Genomic DNA, 18281 nt, shown 5'->3' with positions numbered 1-18281 from the left:
AGACTGGAAAGGAAGAGACTCTAGTTAAGGCATAAGACACTAAATATAAAGTCTCCTTACTGCTTACTTTCCATACTCATTCATAGATCCTTTCATTTTCTCTGCCCATTGTGATGTTTTCCTACATTCTCATTCATGTCCTTAAAAACTAACCAAAAAAAAAAAAAAACCTATCTGAATGATAGTGAAAAACTAGTGAGACCTACGTAAAATGAACAGAGTTCCTGTATTTCTCAATTTTGTGAAATATTAACATTAGAAGTAACTGAGTCAAAGTATAAAGACTATAAATACTTTTACAAGTTTTTATTTTGTAATTAAAAAGGTTTAAATAAACTTTGAAATATTCCTTTGAAAATAAAAATATCATTTTCATGAGACAGGAATTAGTTTTATTTTAACAACATATATAGTCTACAGAAAAAGGGGAGGACTATACAATTACATGTAAAGATGTTTATTTTTTCCCCATCCACACTGCTGTCTTATTATAACTCAGCAGAACAACAGAATCAACCACAAGTGATGCATTACCATTGATTAATTAAATATAAAAAAAGCAAGCACTGGGCCAGGAGTTTGGCCTAGTGGTAGAGTGCTTGCCTAGCATGCACAAACACCCAGGATTCGCAAAAAAAAAAAAAAAAAAAAAAAAAAATTGTGAGCCTAGCATGCACAAAGACCAAGTTCAATTTCTCAGAAGTACATACATAGAGAAAAAGCTGGAAGTGGTGGTGTTGCTTGTTGTGCCCAGAGGAGGGGGTCCCCCAATGAAGACCACCAAGATCGAGGAGTCCAAAATGCAATAGCAAAGGTTTATTGTAGGATACATGCCAGGCATGGAACTCATCTGCAGACACTCCACACAGCAAGGTCGGGAGGAGTTTTTGTTCAGAGTTTACACAATCTTTTCAAAGGTAAAAACCACAAACAGCTGCCAGAGCAAACAGGAACAGGGGTTTGCTTGCCTGGCTATTCTTTCCTAATTTTGTCCTTTTCTGCCTCCTTGTGAAACTGTTTAGCAAGCATCTTATCAAGCTAACTGTTTAATAAGTATATAACGCCAGGGTTAGTTTGAGGGGGTCATCAACTTAAATTGAGTCTTAAATTGCTCAGGTGATAGAGCTCTAGCCTTGAGAAAGCCCAAAGACAGTGCTCAGGCTCTGAGTTCAAGACCCAGGACTGGAAAAAAAATAATACAGCAAGCACTAGGGCCAAGAGGATGGCCTCGTGGTACAGTATTTGCCTAGCATGCACAGCACCCAGGATTAGCAAAATTAAAAAAAAAAAAAAAAGCGCTTTGTGAGCCAGGCACCAATAGTCCATGCCTACAATCCTAGCTACTCAGAAGAGGGAGATCTGTGTATCTCCGCTCAGGGCATGAGATTCTTATTTCCAGTTAACTATCAAAAAGCCACAAGTAGAGCTGAGCACCACCACGGTAGATCACGCCTGAAATCCTACTCAGGAAGCTGAGATCTGAGGATCAAGGTTCAAAAGCAGCCCAGGCACAAAAGGACCTGAGACTCTTATCTTCAATTAACCTCTAGAAAACAGGAAGTGTGGTTTGGTTCAAGGGTAGGGTGGTAGCCTTAAGCTGAAGAGCTCAGGGACAATGCCTAGGCCAAGTTCAAGCCCCATGACCCCCCCAAAAAATCCACAAGTAGAACTGTGGCTCAAGTGGTAGAGCACCAGTCTTGAGCAAAACAAAGCCAAGAAACAGATGCTAAGCTGACTTCAAGCCCTGTAACAGCACACAAAAAAAGAGCACTTTGTGAATGTTAAAAGCCACACAAATGATAAGTGATTAATGAGACTTTTTATAAGAACATGGTACAGATCTGAGCAATCCATCTAAATAACATGATTACCTCTCAGAAGAGAGAGGCATGATGAGACTCTCAAGCAAGAGCATAGCAGATGGAATGGATGTGAGAAACACTTAGAAACTTGAATTCCTAACTTTGTATGGACTAATGGTGCATGAATGTGGAAAGAAAGGCAAGGCATTTTGGAGACACAAGCTATAAATAAAGGAGTTCTTAATATAAAGGCAAATTTTTGCCAGTCTGGGGCTAGAACTCAGGGCCTGGGCACTGTCCTTGGTCCCTTTTTGCTCAAGACTAGCGCTCTACCACTTGAGCCACAGCACCACTTCCAGCTCTTTCTGTGTATGTGGTAACAAGGAATCGAACCCAGGGTTTCATGCATGCTAGATGAGCACTCTACCACTAGGCCATGCTCCTGATCCCAAAGGCAATATTTTCATTGCAAAACTACAATTAGTATGACTTGCAGCTTTAACTAATAAGAGCAACATCATATACATATATATATATATATAATTGTACCAGTGATGAACAGGGGTTACAGCTACATAAGTAAGATAATGAGTACATTTCTTTTTAAACAGTTATTTTCTCCCTCATTTTCTCCCATTTACCCCTCACTGCTCCCTTCCCTCTCAAGTTGTAAAATTCATTTCCAACATAAAGTCAGGTAAGTATCATTGTTGCATTAGTTCATCCTTTGTCCTGGTGTTTATTCTTTCCCTTCCATGGATTTAATAAACTTAGATACAAGACAAAGGGTACAGAAAACTGAAACAGCAATCCCATCCTGGGCATTTACCCAAATAATCACAAACAAGGTAATACGAATGCTACCTACCAGCCCAACCATGTTCACTGCAGCATCATTTACCATAGCTAAGATAGGGAACCAACCCAGATACCCCTCAGTAGACAAATGGATCAAGATGTGGTATATATACACAGTGGAGTTCTATGCTTACAGCAGAAAGAATGATACTGCGCCGTTTTTTAAGGAAATGGAAAGAAAAAAATATATGAAATGAAGTAAGCCAGGCCCAAAGAAAATTAGGTTGCATGCTTTCTCTCATTTGTAATTCCCTCATATATCTATGATATTTTTTCATATATTTTATTGTAATTAATAGAAGGGTTACATTATATTCACCAGACAGAAGGTGCATTACTTCACATACATTATATCTATGATATTTTTAACCAGGGATCTCAATAGACTGATCGCTAAGTGCATAAGACCATATATAATAAAGCATATCAACATGAACTAAAGAATTGGAAACAAGAAGTTCTTACTATGTCCTATATGCAGTTTTCTTTGTTTTCTGTTTTAGTTTTCTGTACCCTTTGTCTTGTATACGAATTTATATAATCTGTGGAAGAACAACATCTTAATAGAAGAATAAAGAGGCGTATGGGGAATAAAACAATGCTGTGATTTGATTAAAAGAGGACTTTAGGGTCAAGAGTTTGGTCTAGTGATAGAGTGCTGGCCTAGCACGAACGAAGAACTGGTTCGATTCCTCAGTACCACAAATGTCAAAAAGCCAGAAGCGGTGCTGTGGCTCAAGTGGTAAAGTGCTAGCCTTGAGGGAAAAAGCCCAAGAACAATGCTCAGGCCCTGAATTCAAGCCTCAGGACTAACAGAAAAAAAAAAAGACTTTAGGGTTCACAACACAAGGTTGTCACAGAAGCTCACTTCAATTTTCATGGGCTCAGACTCTGCAACTATCCAGCATCTTCTATACCTCTTCCATTCCAAGCACAACCTACTCCAACCACTCATGGGTGCAAAAACATACAGTGGTGTTCATTTACAAATTTCCCCCAAAGGAATATTTCCTGTACATGAAATAATTTCCATTTATTAGCTAAAACATGGAACTCAAAGTAAAATTTCCTCTCATTTCACTCTCTCTCCTACAAATAGATATAACAAAACCTATCACCTAGATTCCTCAGTGACACTAAGATATCTGATATAAATCATTACTCTATATCCCAAACATTATAGAGTTCAATTCCCTTATGGTTAAAAATGAAAGGAGTGCGGGGCGCAGTGGCTCACGCCTGTAATCCCAGCTACTCTGAAGGCTGAGATCTGAGGATCGCAGTTCAAAGCCAGCCTGGGCACTAAAGTCTGTGAGACTCTTATCTCCAATTAACCGGAATGGCAAGTGGCACTGTGACTACAGGGGTAGGGCAGTAGCCTTGAGCTAAAGAGCTCAGGACAGTGCCCAAGCTCAGAGTTCAAGCCCCATGACCCACCAAAAAAAAAAAATGAGAGGAGTAAAAAGCTATATTTGTTGTTCGAAGGCCATGAGTGGTAGACAGTCCCAAAGAGAAAGGTCTTCCTGCTTCACCTAGAGACCAGAACCAGAAAAACATTTCACATAGTCACATCTTGAAGGTTCGAAGCTCCCAATCCATCGTGCACTCACAGAACTCCAGCTCAACCTCAACAAAGCACAGGCAAAACATCACAAAGTGGGATGGCAGGGAGGGAAGAAAAGAAGACAACTGAGGCATGAGTGACAGGACAATGAAAAACCTCTCTGAATTTCATCCCAGGATGCATTCACCACATCAGATAGGTGACTGACTATAGCAGAATGGAACATGCTGTCTATAATTCATAACTTAATGCTGTCCATTTCTTTCTAGTAATAGGTTAAACCTTTCTGCTCCTTCTAAACTTTAAAGGTATAACACAGAGATGCGGGATTTATAACATATAGTATCTATTGGGTACTTTCAAAACTACTATCTAACTTGCTGCTTACAGTCATTAAATGCATATTCTTATTACAGATGATGTACTAAGAAACAGTTAGATTAAGAAAATACAGTAAGAAGTTACAATTATTGGACCAGGAGCATGGGCAAGAGGTAGAATGCTCACTTAACATGCAAGAAGCCCTAGGTTCAATTCCTTGGTACCACATACACAGAAAAAGCCAGAAGTAGTGCTGTGGCTCAAGCACAGAGAGGCAGAGGGACAGTGCCCAGTTCCTCAGTTCAAGCCCCAGGACTAGCATAGAAAAAACAAGTTACAATTAATTATTTAGTAGTGAAGTCAAGTGGATATCCCAAATCCAATAACCCACATCTACTGCCTCGACCATTTTGCAAGACTCTTTTGCCTTCCTTAATCAAAGTTTCATTATCAGGTTTCAATTTTCAACTAGATTGTAGTCAGTAAAACAGTAAGAAGCTTTCTCTCTGGGTCTTCTTTAAGTCTACAATACAAGTAACATTCCTTCACTTTTTAAAAATGTTTCTAACATATCCCATCATATTTGACACTCAACAATAATGCTGTAAGCACCAACTTTATTCCTACTTTGCAGATTAGGAAAGAAATATACAGACAACAAAGTAACTCATCAAACTAACTTTGCAAAATGACACAACTAGAATGGAACTTCGGGATTCTGATCCAAAAGCTTCTGTTCTTCTGTTACCACTTTACCTCCATATTATCATTTGATCATGAGATTCAATCTTTCTCCTTTTCAGATCATCACTAAAAAGCAAGAATTATAAGGACATGAGCTGATTTGTCATTTTTCCAACTACAGTCACAATAGTGACAATAGTTGCCAATTCTATGCAACCTGAGTGAATTTCAAACCACTTTATGTATCTACAGAGAACCATGTTCTACTTGTAAAAATGGAAAACAAAATAACTGAAAGCTACTAAGGAGGCTGAGATCTGAAGATGGCAGTTCAAAGCCAGCCTGGGCACTAAAGTCCATGAAACTCTTATCTCCAATTAACAGCAGAAAACCAGAAGTGGCACTGTGGCTCAAGACATAAGGGGATAGCCTTGAGCTGAAGAGCTCAGGGATAGTACCCAGGCCCAGAGTTCAAGCCCCATGATCAACAACAACAACAAAAAGTACCACAAAATTAAGGATTTTTCAAAAATTCCTTAAATACACCAATCACACTATTTTCATGACTCTAGTAACTAAAAACCATCTAAATCATTTTGACTTAGCTCCCACAGAGAGATGCCCAAAATACCATCTAGCTGGCGGTCCTCATGAGTTTAAATAGGGTAAGACTGGGGAAAAAAATGGAATGAATGATTGGAAAAATGTGATATTTTTAAAGGAGAGACTAGGATAGAGTTTGAAAAGTTATTTTACTTCTATCCATATTGTTCTTCAAGGAAAAAAAACTTTCCTAGTTATACTTTCTATGCTAGTTACAGTTTCTATGCTTTAGTTTTCCATTACTATGTTTCTGTGCTATGAATCAGAAAAGAAACCAAACAGCATTCATATGTACCAAGATCTATAAATTATCAATCCTACATTCAACAATCCCTCCTTTAAACTTAAACTATAAAAAAAAGGGGGGCGGGAGTTTGGCCTAGTGGTAGAGTGCTTGCCTAGCATGCACGAAGACCCGGGTTCGATTCCTCGGTACCACATACATAGCAAAAAGCCAGAAGTGGTGCTGTGACTCAAATGGTAGAGCCCGAGCCTTGAGAAAATCCAGGGACAGTGCTCAGACCCTGAGCCCAAGCCCAGGACTGGCAAAAAAAAAAAAAAAAAAAAGCTTTCAGAGGAGCTGGACGCATTGGCTCACATCTGTAATCCTAGCTACTCAGGAGGCTGAGACTTGAAGATCACAGTTCAAAGCCAGCCTGGGCACTAAAATCCGTAAGACTCTTTTTTTTTTTTTTTTTTTTTTTTTTGCCAGTCCTGGGCTTGAGCTCAGGGCCTGAGCACTGTCCTTGGACTTTCTCAAAGCTAGAGCTCTACCACTTGAGCCTCAGCACTACTTCCGGCTTTTTTCTATGTATGTGGTACCGAGGAATCGAACCCAGGTCTTCATGCATGCTAGGCAAGCACTCTAACCACTAGGCCAAACTCCCGGCCCCTAAAATCCGTAAGACTCTTATCTCCAACTAGCCACCAGAAAACCAGAAGTGGCGCTGTGGTTCGAGGGGTAGGGCGGTAAGCTTGGGCTGAAGAGCTCAGGGACCACAGTTCAAGTCCAATGACCCACACAAAATAAAACTCAGAGGGTCATTTAGTCCAACGCCCTGCCTTTAACAGTAAATTTCTAGTCAGATAGCTAAGATGCCTTTTCCTCTTTATTTTAAAGTCTCCAGAAGATGGAGAATAGTTACTTCGTATGTATGTATGTATGTATGTATGTATGTATGTATGTATGTATGTATGTATGTTGCAGCCCTGGGGTTTAAACTCAGGGCCTGAGCATTGTCCTTGGGCTTTTTGCTCAAGCCTAGGGCTCTGCCACTTCCAGCTTTTCTATGTATGTAGTACTGAGCAATCGAATCCCGGTCTTCGTGCATGCTAGGCAAGCACTCTACCACTAGGCCAAACTCCCAGTCCCTCATTTTTATTATTTTGTGAATACATCACTAGAAAGATAAAAGAGGAGAGAAGCAACTTGGAAAACAAGCATCCACAGTTTTGGCTGGTGAATAAGAAAAGTTAAATGACTCCATAGAGACTATATTCTAAAGAAAGGGGGGAAGAAGTTCAGGAATTATTAAAGAGGTGGCAGGACAGCAGAAGAACAAAAAGAAGTAGAGGAAAACAGCAAAACATTGCAAGCACAGCCTCAGCTCCCTTTGTGGGGAAAGGCCCGTAGCTAAAAGACAAGCACAACACAAGGGCCTTGGCAACAGAACCACATTTCCAGCTGCAGAAAAAGTCCATAGCAGCCACAAGCGGTCCATCCCCCCTGTCTGAGGGAACTAGAGATTGGAAAGAAGAAAAGAGAATGGCACATTGTGTCTGTTATGAAGATGGTATTAGACAACTCACTGAAACCTGTGAAAAATAGGAATGAGATGGAATAGAGTAAAAAGTAATACAATTAAAGCTAATCTGATCAAAGTACAGTATCTGCCTGTTTGAAATCCTTTTGTATAATTAATACATTGATTTATTCTTAAAAGACTACTTACATCTTTAAAAAGTAACTAAAAATAGAAGCACTATATGTTTGATTGCTTTTCATACATATTAACATGAATAATAAATAATATTGAAATCAAGAGAAAATAATATCTCGATATGTTGTAAGGTAAGAAATACCTTAAGGCTGGGTGCAGTCACTCATGCCTACAGTCCCAGCTACTTGAGATGAAGATTAGAATGAAGATCCAGGCCAGCACAGGCAAAAAGTTATTGAGACTCCCATTTCAACCAATAAGGAACAGTGATAAACATCTGTAATCCCAGCTATGCCAGAAACCATAAGTAGGAGATTGAATTTTGAGGCCGGCCCTGGAAAAAACACTAGAGAGACACTATGTGAAAATAACTAAAGCAAACTAGGCACTGGTGGCCCATGCTGTAATCCCAATACTTAGGAAGCTAAAAGGAGGAAGATTGGAGTTAAGAGCCAGCTCAGGTATACACAGAAGACCCCTTTCTCCATTAAATTGTGGTACCACGTGGCTATCATCTAGCTGTCAGGAAGACTGACATTAGGAGGATCACAGATCCAGGCAGTTCAGATGAGTGTGTGTGTGTGTGTGAGTCATGGGTCTTGGTTTCTGGGCCTGGGCATTGTCCCTGAGCTCTTCAGCTCAAGGTTACCACCTTACTCCTTGAGCCCCAGTGCCACTTCCAATTTTCTAGTGGTTAATTGGAAGTAAGAGTTTCCCGGACTTTCATGCCTGGGCTGGCTTTGAACTGCCATCTTCAGATCTCAGCCTCCTGAATAGCTAGGACTACAGGCGTAAGCCACTGCACCCAGTTGAGCCTCCATCTCAATGGAAGAAGCTGGGCATGATGGAGCATATCTATCATGGCAGGAAATGAAAATAGGATTGTGGTCAGGTACATGCCTAGACAGGAAGTAAGGCCCTGTCTCAAAACTAAACAGTACAAAAAATAGCCAGAGGCATGGTACAGCTGTAGAGCATCCGTTTGTGAGTTCTGTGTTCAAACTAATAATAATAGTAATAAAATAATAACTAAAGCAAAAAAAAAAGACTGGGGTATAACTCGTGTAGTAGAGTGCTTGTCTAGGAAGAAGAAGGTGCAAACTTCAAATTCTAGTACTGCCAAAGGAAAAAGGAAGGAGGGAGGAAGAAAAAGAAGACAGAAAAAAGGAAGGAAGGAGGGAGGGGGAGGGAAAGAGGAAGGAGGGAGGGAGGGAAGAAGGAAGGAAGGAAGGAAGGAAGGAAGGAAGGAAGGAAGGAAGGAAGGAAGGAAGGAGAAAAGGAAAGATGAATGGAGGGGAACAACAGTCTCTTCAACAAATGGTCTTGAGAAAACAGGTTATCCATATATAGAAGACTGAGACCAGATCCCTATATTTTACCTTGTATAAAAATCAATTCAAAATGAATAAAAGGTTTTTTTGGGGGGGGTCAGTCATGGGACTTGAACTCTGGGCTTAAGTGCTGTCCCTGAGCTGTTCAGCTCAGCACTAGCACTCAACCAATTAAGCTACAGTGCCACTTCTAGTTTTCTGGTGGTTAATTAGAGATGACTCTCACGGACTTTCATGCCCAGGCTGGCATTAAACCACAATCCTCAGATCTCAGCCTCCTAAGTAGCCAGGATTACAGGTGTGAGCCACCAGCACCCACTCCAAGATCTTAAAAGAACTGAAGATATAGACACAGAAAACTACTCCTCTGAATTGACTTCACATAAAAGCAAAAATTAACAAATGGGATTACATTTTTTAAAAAGTTTAATTTTTTTTTTAATTTTGACCATCAGAAGAAGCTGTTGTTACTAGAATGAAGCGACAACCCGCAGAATGGAAGAAAAATCTTTGAAAGCTAATCATCAAACAAAAGATTAATACCCAGAATGTATAAAGAGCTCAAAAACACTAAACACTAAAAGTACAAATAATCCAATTTAAAAATGGGCAAACAAGTTGAACAAACAATTCTCAAAAGAAACACAAATGACTAGTAAATACATGGGGAAATGTTCAACATCAAAACAATGTGAGATTCCACATAACCCCAGTCAAAATGGCAATCATCAAGAAAACAGGCAAGAGTAAATGCTGGCAAGGATGCAGCGAGCAGGAAGAAAGAACTCTCACACACTCGTGGTAGCAATGTAAATTAGTACAGCCCCTATGAAAATCAGTATGGAGTTTCCTCAAGAAACTAAAAGTAGAACTACCGTAAGATCCCACTGCACCATCTTGAGTATATATCCAGAGGAATGTAAGTTAACACAGAACAAGGGGACCGACCTGTACACCAAGGTGATATCACAACAACTGAGATAAAGATTCAGCTTAGGAATCCAGTAACCAATGATCAGAGAAAAAAATACGATATGTGTATACAATGGGGAGTTGTTCAACAATAAAAGAATGAAATTGAATCATCTGAAGGAAGAAAAGTGAATGGAACCAGAGATAAACATGTAAAGTGAGTTAAGCCAAGTTTAGAAAGACAATTTTGCATTGTTTTGCTCAAATGTGAAATTTAAACCAATAATAATAGTAGTAATAATAATAATAAAACATGATTGCAAAAGGTAGACTATGTGTGGAAGGACCCAGTGGGGGTGGGGAGGAAGAAGTGATAAAGGAACATGATAGAAGTATATTGTGTGTGTGTGTGTGTGTGTGTGTGTGTGTGTGTGTATAATAAAATGCACTAGAAACTGTTTTTAAAAAGGGAGGAAGAAGAGAAAAGGGTTAAGGAAAGGGAATACAGACGAGATGGATTTGATCAAGTACATCAGATGTAAGTATCACAATAAAATATCATTATAATTAATTTATACTAATGAAAAACTGGGGGGGGGGGCTGGTAAAGTGTTTGCCTAGCATGCATGAAGCCCTGGGTTTTATTCCTCAGTACCACATAAACAGAAAAAGCCAGAAGTGGCATTGTAGCTCAATCTTAAGAAAAAAGCCAAGGAAGTGTGGGAGACCCTACATTCAAGCCCCAGTACTGGGGTCTGTTAGAGAGATATAATTACATGTAGGTGAATAAAGCATAGTTTATAGGAGTCACGTTTACTGATTTTAAAATGCAAAGTATATAAATAATGTTTAGCAACTACTAAATGCTCAATAAATGTTCTTTGCTTAGCCAGACCAAAAGTCACCAAGAAGGGTAACACAGACAGTTAACTGATACATTATAAAACCATACTATGTGAAGTTATTTCTCTTTTCTTTTTCCCCCCTTTGGTTTATCCTCTGTTGTCACTATATTTGATTTTTGTACCCTGTGTCTTATATATGTTTATCTGAAATAAGGAAGGAAGGGGAACAAAAAATGATAAGACAAAAGACAAAGTGTGAACCAATGCCACAGCCATACTCACAAGACAATATGTTCAAAAAGAACTTTACAATTTAGGGAGGGAGGAAAAGTGGGAGAAAAACTATGTTTGACAAGAAATGTACTCACTACCTTACATATGTAACTATAACCCCGATGGACATCACCTTGACAATAAAACTAAATTTAAATACATAAATATAAAACTGCACCCATACTATGTGGACATCTCTGTAGAAATACATCTCTGGGCACCAAAGGAACCGTGGCTGCTCTTTACCTCAGTGGTTTTCTCAATCATTTTAACACTTGAATAGTAAATTTAAAAGATTAACAGATGGAAACATTTCACATAGTCCCAGCTGAATTTAGTGCCCTTAAATAAAATCAGTCACAATAATAACATCTTAGTCAGATGAAAGTCTATGGGACAAAGAGAGGTAAGTCCATGCTCCATTATTTCAGTGAATGGGGGGAAAAATCCTCCCTGGCATATCTTAAGCAAAGGCTTATATACATATATTTCATGTTTATAAAAATAAACCAAGCGGTGGCTCACGCCTATAATCTTAGCTACTCAGGAGGCTGAGATCTGAGGATCAAGGTTCAAAGCCAGCCCAGGCACAAAAGGACCTGAGACTCTTATCTCCAGCTAACTGCTACAAAATGGGAAGTGTGGCTTGGCTCAAGCCTTGAGCTGAAGAGCTCAGGGCCAACACCCAGGCCCAGGGGTTGGGCTGTAGCCTTGAGCTGAAGAGCTCAGGGCAGTGTCCAGGTGGAGTTCAATTGGTACGATCCACAAAAATAAATAAAAATAAAATGAAATAAAATAAAACAGAAGAAGGAATTACAAAAAGACCTTGTGTTGATGGAGGTGGTGGTGGTGGTGGTGGTAATGATGATGGTGTTTATGTGTGGCTTTTTTTTTTCCAGCTTCTGAGGGGAAATAAAAAGGGAAGAAGAAAAGAAGGGAGAAAGGGTAAATAAAAGCAATCATGGTAGTCCATATCCATCACATGGAAAATGAATTATGAAGCCTGTGGACAAGAATGAGATGGGGGAGTTTGGGGGAAAGCGAAGGAAGGAGAGAAATGTACTCATTACTTCAATTGTGAAATGGCAACAGCTCTGTACAATACCTTAATAACAATAAAATTATGTATTTGTAAAAACATATCTTAAGATATTAATACCTCAGTAGTGCTTCATAATTTTTGTTATTGTCAATGTTGTTGTAGTTAGGGGGTGTTAATGGTGATGTTGGGATTTGAACTCAGAGACTTTGTGTTTACTAGGTATGTACTCTACCATTTGAGCCATGACACCAGCTCTACCTATAGTGTTCTGAATTCAAAATAAGAATGCAAAGGAGAAGAGCTGAGGTTATTCTATCTCAGTTTATCCCAACATACAACAGTATTTCCTGAAGAAATAACTAAAGGAAAACCTGCTGGGATTGGAGGTATAAGCCTACCAGTCCATTTGTTTTTTTTGGTTTTGGGGGGTTTTTTGCCAGTCCTGGGCTTGGGCTCAGGGCCTGAGCACTGTCCTTGGACTTTCTCAAGGCTAGCACTCTACCACTTGAGCCTCAGCACCACTTCCAGCTTTTTTCTATGTTTGTGGTACTGAGGAATTGAAACCGGGTCTTCATGCATGCTAGGCAAGCACTTTAACCACTAGGCCAAACTCCCGGCCCCCCATTTGTTTTTAAATGGATCCTTCTTAGTGCTTTTGTTTACTAGCCTTTCCTATTTTGTGTCTGTTTTACTTTAATGCTGTCTACATAATTTTCCCCAAGAGTCCATGTTTTAATCTAACAAACCACACTGCGGCTATTTATCTGGTATTTTAAGAACGTCCCAATGCACCATCAATGGAGATAAATTGCTACTGTCTCAAATCACTCCCTTACTGTCCAACTCTAGTGCATATGACAAATCAGACACAATATCTGAAACCTCAATGATGAGTTTTCAAATACAGAACTATTTAGAATATTCCGGGGGCGGGGGGGAGCCTTTACTATGTGTACATATCTAAGCCCTCTGGTACTAGTAAACCTTCATTGTCTAGTTAGCCGTTCTATCTCACAGCAATCCATGATCACATAAAAGTAATTTTGACTGAATAATATAATGAGGTAAAATCTGTTGACTACCTAGTCTATTGATTCTTGCTAACAGGTTATTGTTTCCCATGGGGCCATATTAAGAGTTAGGTTTTGGTACATCTGTAATAGGCAAGCTTCCATTTCATTTTAATAGTCACTTGCTTTTCTGGGTTGCTTCCTAACACTAACTTGAGTTTACCCCACAGGTTCATGAAGAGGAAACCTATAAACTCAGTAAGAAGGATACCTACCTCAGGCCCTGTGATATACATCAGACCAGAAATAGCAGAGGCAACAGAATCGTAACCAGCTCGCTGAGACATAGGTCCTGTCTGGCCATAGCCTAAAACAAGAACAGAAATGATCCACACTGGGACGGGCTCAGAAATGTGATATAGCCATTTGTTTCCACCCCATCCTGCACCATTTGTTCCTTTTAGAGCTATACCACCCCTTGAAGAAGGAAGTATTAATCAGTGAGTCAAAAACTGATGACTTCCAGGCTATAGCCATAGACAGGAAGTTTTAATCTACCCTGCAGAGGGTTGAAAAATAATTTTATTATGATGTCAAGGATTAAAAATCAAGAGATAATACAAAATGCAAATTTCTGGCTTTCCTAGAAAAAAATCCGATTATACGTACATTCTTCCATGACAATAGTCCACATGGAGGAAAAACTCTCAATTCCATGATAGGATTATCACTCTTTTCTCTTACATATCAGCCTCCTCACCTTTTTACCTTTTACTTACCTCCAGACCCTCCCCTAATAGGCATATGACACTTTCCATCTGTACAAGACAATATATAAAATAAATCCAGATAGTATCTTCCGAGATTCTGCTTACATATTTTCACAAAAATACAAAAACTATATATGACAAATAAAAATCTGAACAGATGTTTTAATTATATTGCCTCGCAGAACTCTTGTGTAGGTTTTTTCATTATTAATATTATTGTACTTTATTGTCGGGGTAATGTAAAGAGGGGTTACAGTTACTTCTATTAGGTGGTGGGTACATTACTACTCGAACCTTGATACTCTTTCTCATGGTTTTATCCCCCTTTCCCTCCCCCAAACCCCAGGTTGTTTGGGGGGTTTTTTAACTGTATTTCTTTGTGTTTTCTTTTTTTGGTACTGGGTATTGAACCCAGGACACTGTACTTGCTAGGCAAGCATGTGTGTGTGTGTGTGTGTGTGTGTGTGTGTGTGTGTGTGTGTGTGTGTGTGTGCTCGCACACGTGCCAATCCTAGGGCTTGGACTCAGGGCCTGGGCAATGTCCCTGAGCTTTTCTGCTCAAGGTTAGCACTCTACCACTTAAGGCCACAACTCCACTTATGACTTTTAGTGGTTAATTGTCGTTAAGTGTCTCAGGGGCTTTCCTGCAGGGGCTGGTTTCAAACCACAATCCTCATAGCTCCACCTCCTGAGTAGCTAGGATTACAGGTAAGAGCCACTAGCATCTCTATAAAGTGGATTTTTGGTTGTTTTGCTTTGTTTTATTTTGGCGGTCATGAGCTTGAACTCTGGGCCTAGGCGCTGTCCCTGAGCTCTTCTGCTTAAGGCTAATGCTCTACCACTGAAGCCACAGTGCCACTTCCAGTTCTCTGGTGGCTAATTTAAGAGTCTCTCGGACTTTCATGCCTGGGCTGGCTTTGAACTGTGATCCTCAGATCTCAGCCTCCTGAGTAGCTAAGATTACAGACATGAGCCACCACTGCCCAGCTTAAAAGTGTTCTTGTTTGTTTGTTTTTTAAGGTCTATCTCTCTTCATGTCCTGTCTCTGCCTCTGTCTCTGTCTCTCTGTCTCTGTCTCTGTCTTTCTCTCTCCCTCCCTCTCTCTCTGACATGAGGAGACATCAGCAAGAACCATGATAAAATGAGAAACCTGCTCTCAGCCTTGCTGTGTACTATTGGATAATAACGAGTATATCAAGAGCTATATGAATCTCTCCAAATCCCATTTACCAGCCAGAGAGTGAGCTAGTCAAGAGCTTCCCAAGCCCATCTTTTATGCTAGTATACAGACAGTATTTATACACACTGTATATGCACTGTGCACAATGCTTTAGTTGTGTGTGTGTGTATGTGTGTGTGTGTGTGTGTGTGTGTGTGTGTGCCAGTCATGGCACTTGAACTCAGGACCTAGATGCTGTCCATGAGCATTTTTGCTCAAGGCTAACACTCTACCATTTGATCCACAGTGACATCTCTGGCTCTTTGTTCTTTTGATTTGGGTTTTTAGGGACTGGGGGGCGTGTTTAATTGGAGATGCTTCTCACAGGCTTTCTTACTTAGGCTACCTTCAAATCTCAGCCTCCTGAGTAGCTAGTATTATAGGTATAAGCCACTAGTGCCTAGTTTACATGCTGCTTTAGAAATAACAAAAAAGAAGGTGAGCCAAAGGCCTTGCTTCATGGGCTACTTGGACTGCTTCCTCACCATGTGTGAAGGTATAACAGTGAAATATCCTGCTGTAAACTTGCTAAAAGACAATTTTAAAAAAATGTTAAACGGGCAAGGAAGGGATCATAAGGGAAATAATTACTTTCCCTGGGCAGAAGTAGAGAAATGTATGTGGAGCCTTAGAGAATGAATCTGAGGGCAGCTAGTTTACATTTGCAAATGGTGCCCTTGTCCAGACTTCCAGTCTTCAACACAACAGTTCCCAGCATTGAACAGGCCTCAAGGAGCAGAGAAAAGCTGTACCATAAGGTAGGAAACTGTGTGTTCCATGAACCACCTGTTATCTCAACAGGAAGTCCAGACAAGGATTAAGTATCTTCCACTCCAGGTTAGAGAAATCAGTAGGGGCATCTGGCCAGAAGCCTAAACCCTTCAAATGGTACAAACTAAGAGCCCTCCCCTCCCCCATCCCTCACCCCATCACCACAGCTCCAAATGGAGTGTTCTAAATAAAAGCCTGCCTAAAAGCCAACAGCTTATTAAATGCCATGTGATACAAGTTCTGTTTTTGTTTAGCTTACAACGAGTAGAAGGCATAAATATCCTAATTACTTTAAATTGCCACCTCCAACTAGTTTCCTATTAAAAAGATATATAAATAGTTGCTTATTTCACTTGTGAAGTGGGAAAAAAAGAATGAGTTGTACATTTGGAGAGTCTGTATTCAAATGACGACTTTGCCAACTACAAAATCTTCAAAAATTCATTTACTCTCCCTGAACCTCTATGTAGTTATCTGTCAAATGGCAATAATCACATCACAATCTCAGTTTTATTTTAGGAATTCAGTTTTATTATATATATATATATATATATACATATATGCACACAAACACACACACACAGCAGCAGCAACAGCAGCAGCCACTAGTAGCTCATGACTGTAACCCTAGCTGCTAAGAAGGCTAAGATCTGAGGATCATGGTTGGAAGCCAGTCCAGGGAGCAAAGAGATTCCATGAGACTCTCATAATTAATCACCAGAAAACTGGAAGTGGTGCTGTGGCTAAAAGTGGTAGAGTATTATCCTTGAGCTAGAAAGCTCAGGAAGAGTTTCCGGGCCCTGAGTTCAAGCTCTATGGTGTGTGTGTGTGTGTGTGTGTGTGTGTGTGTGTGTGTGTGTGTGTGAAGTACATTTCAAAACCATTGAGCATCACTGAGTATGTGTTAATCAAGCTATCAATCTATAAAAGATTGTATTATTACATATTGTTTATAAAATAGAATAATGAGAAAAGTCCCACCAGATATATTGAAATGATAAGATTAGTCTCAGCACTAATTCTATGTTATAATCTATACATTTTGAAATTTTAGGGCCAGGTGTAGTGGTGCATTCCTATAATTCCAGCTACTGGAAAAACAGAGGCAACATTATAGCTGTCCAAGTCTGGTCTGGGCAAAAGCTCAAGATCCTATCTGAAAAATAAACTAAAAGCACAAAAGGCTGGGGACATAATTCAAGTGGTGAGCCTACAAACCCCAGTACCATACCACAAAATAAAACAATTTAGTTGGTTGTGCTGCAGCACATCTGCCATGACAGCATTCAAGAGGCTGAGGCAGGAAGAGCTAGAGTTTAAGGCTAACTTGAGCTACTTACGCCTGATTCTGACTCAAGAAAAATGCAACTGTAATATTTGGGGGGGGGGATTTATATTTGTTGGGCAAATAAAAAGAGAAGTGACATTAATAATAATAAATAGTTCCATAATATGAATCATGGATAATAAATTTTAAAGCAAGGAGCTAACAGGATTGTTTTCTGAAGTTGCTCTGTTGGCTACATGTGAAATGGAATTTATGGAAAGTTCAAAAGAGAGATGAAACATAGCTAAGTGCAGAATCCAAATAATTTCTTTAATTTAGCCTCACAATTTCAAAACCAATTATGTTCAAAATCTACACTAAAGGAGGGAAACTTTTAAGCACATTAGTTCTTTATGTTCAAGGAAGAGATGAGGAAAATTAAGGAAGTTACAGAAAAGCAGAGGAGTACTCCAGCGTCCATGTCTGTGTGTGTTTGTGTATGTGTCTGTGTGCGCTTGTGTGCCTGTGTCTGTCTCTCTTATCTCTTGTCTCTCTATCTGTCTCGGTCCCCCCTCTGCCTCTCTCTCTCTTTGTTGTTCCCCTTCTCTTCTCTCTTCTCCCCACATTCCAGCTCTCCTTTCATCCACTTACTTTTATTCGAAGGAGCAACCTTGCCATCTTGTGGCCTGGGTGAACACTAACTCTTGAGAACATGTCAAATGTGGGAGAAGAAGCTGAAGGGGAAAGATTGATTTATCTCTTAATATTTTCCCTGAATAGCTCATGGTCACACCTATTCAATCCTGATTATACTCATTTTGGTATTTAATAAATCTATATTGGAACTTGAACTCAGAGCCTCATAATTTTTATTGGCTCTTTTGTTCAAAGCTGACTCTACCATTTGAGTCACATCTCCACTCCTGCTTAATTAGAGAAAAGAGTCTCACGGGCATTTCTGCCCAGACTGGCTTCGAACCAGGATCTGCATATCCCCGCCTTCTTAGTAGCTAGAATCATAGGCATGAGTCACTAACACAGGATTCCCTGGGATCTTTTTTTTTTTAAC

General features: G+C 39.7%; 1 protein-coding gene across 1 annotated transcript in view; it reads right to left on the bottom strand.

The window, feature by feature from the left end:
- The window catches only part of Sugct (succinyl-CoA:glutarate-CoA transferase), a 552732-nt gene that overhangs the window by 477893 nt on the left and 56558 nt on the right, over positions 1-18281 (bottom strand). The window contains exon 7 of the mRNA XM_090332615.1: positions 13461-13552. Within this exon, the coding sequence (XP_090188741.1) occupies positions 13461-13552 (92 nt within the window). The remainder of the gene's footprint in view (positions 1-13460; positions 13553-18281) is intronic.

Source organism: Megascapheus bottae, chromosome 5 (genome assembly GCF_031878675.1).
Source record: "Megascapheus bottae isolate mThoBot1 chromosome 5, mThoBot2.hap1, whole genome shotgun sequence".
Taxonomy (NCBI): Eukaryota; Metazoa; Chordata; class Mammalia; order Rodentia; family Geomyidae; genus Megascapheus; species Megascapheus bottae.
Note: the sequence above shows the minus strand (reverse complement) of the source record. Positions and strands in the feature narration are given on the sequence as shown.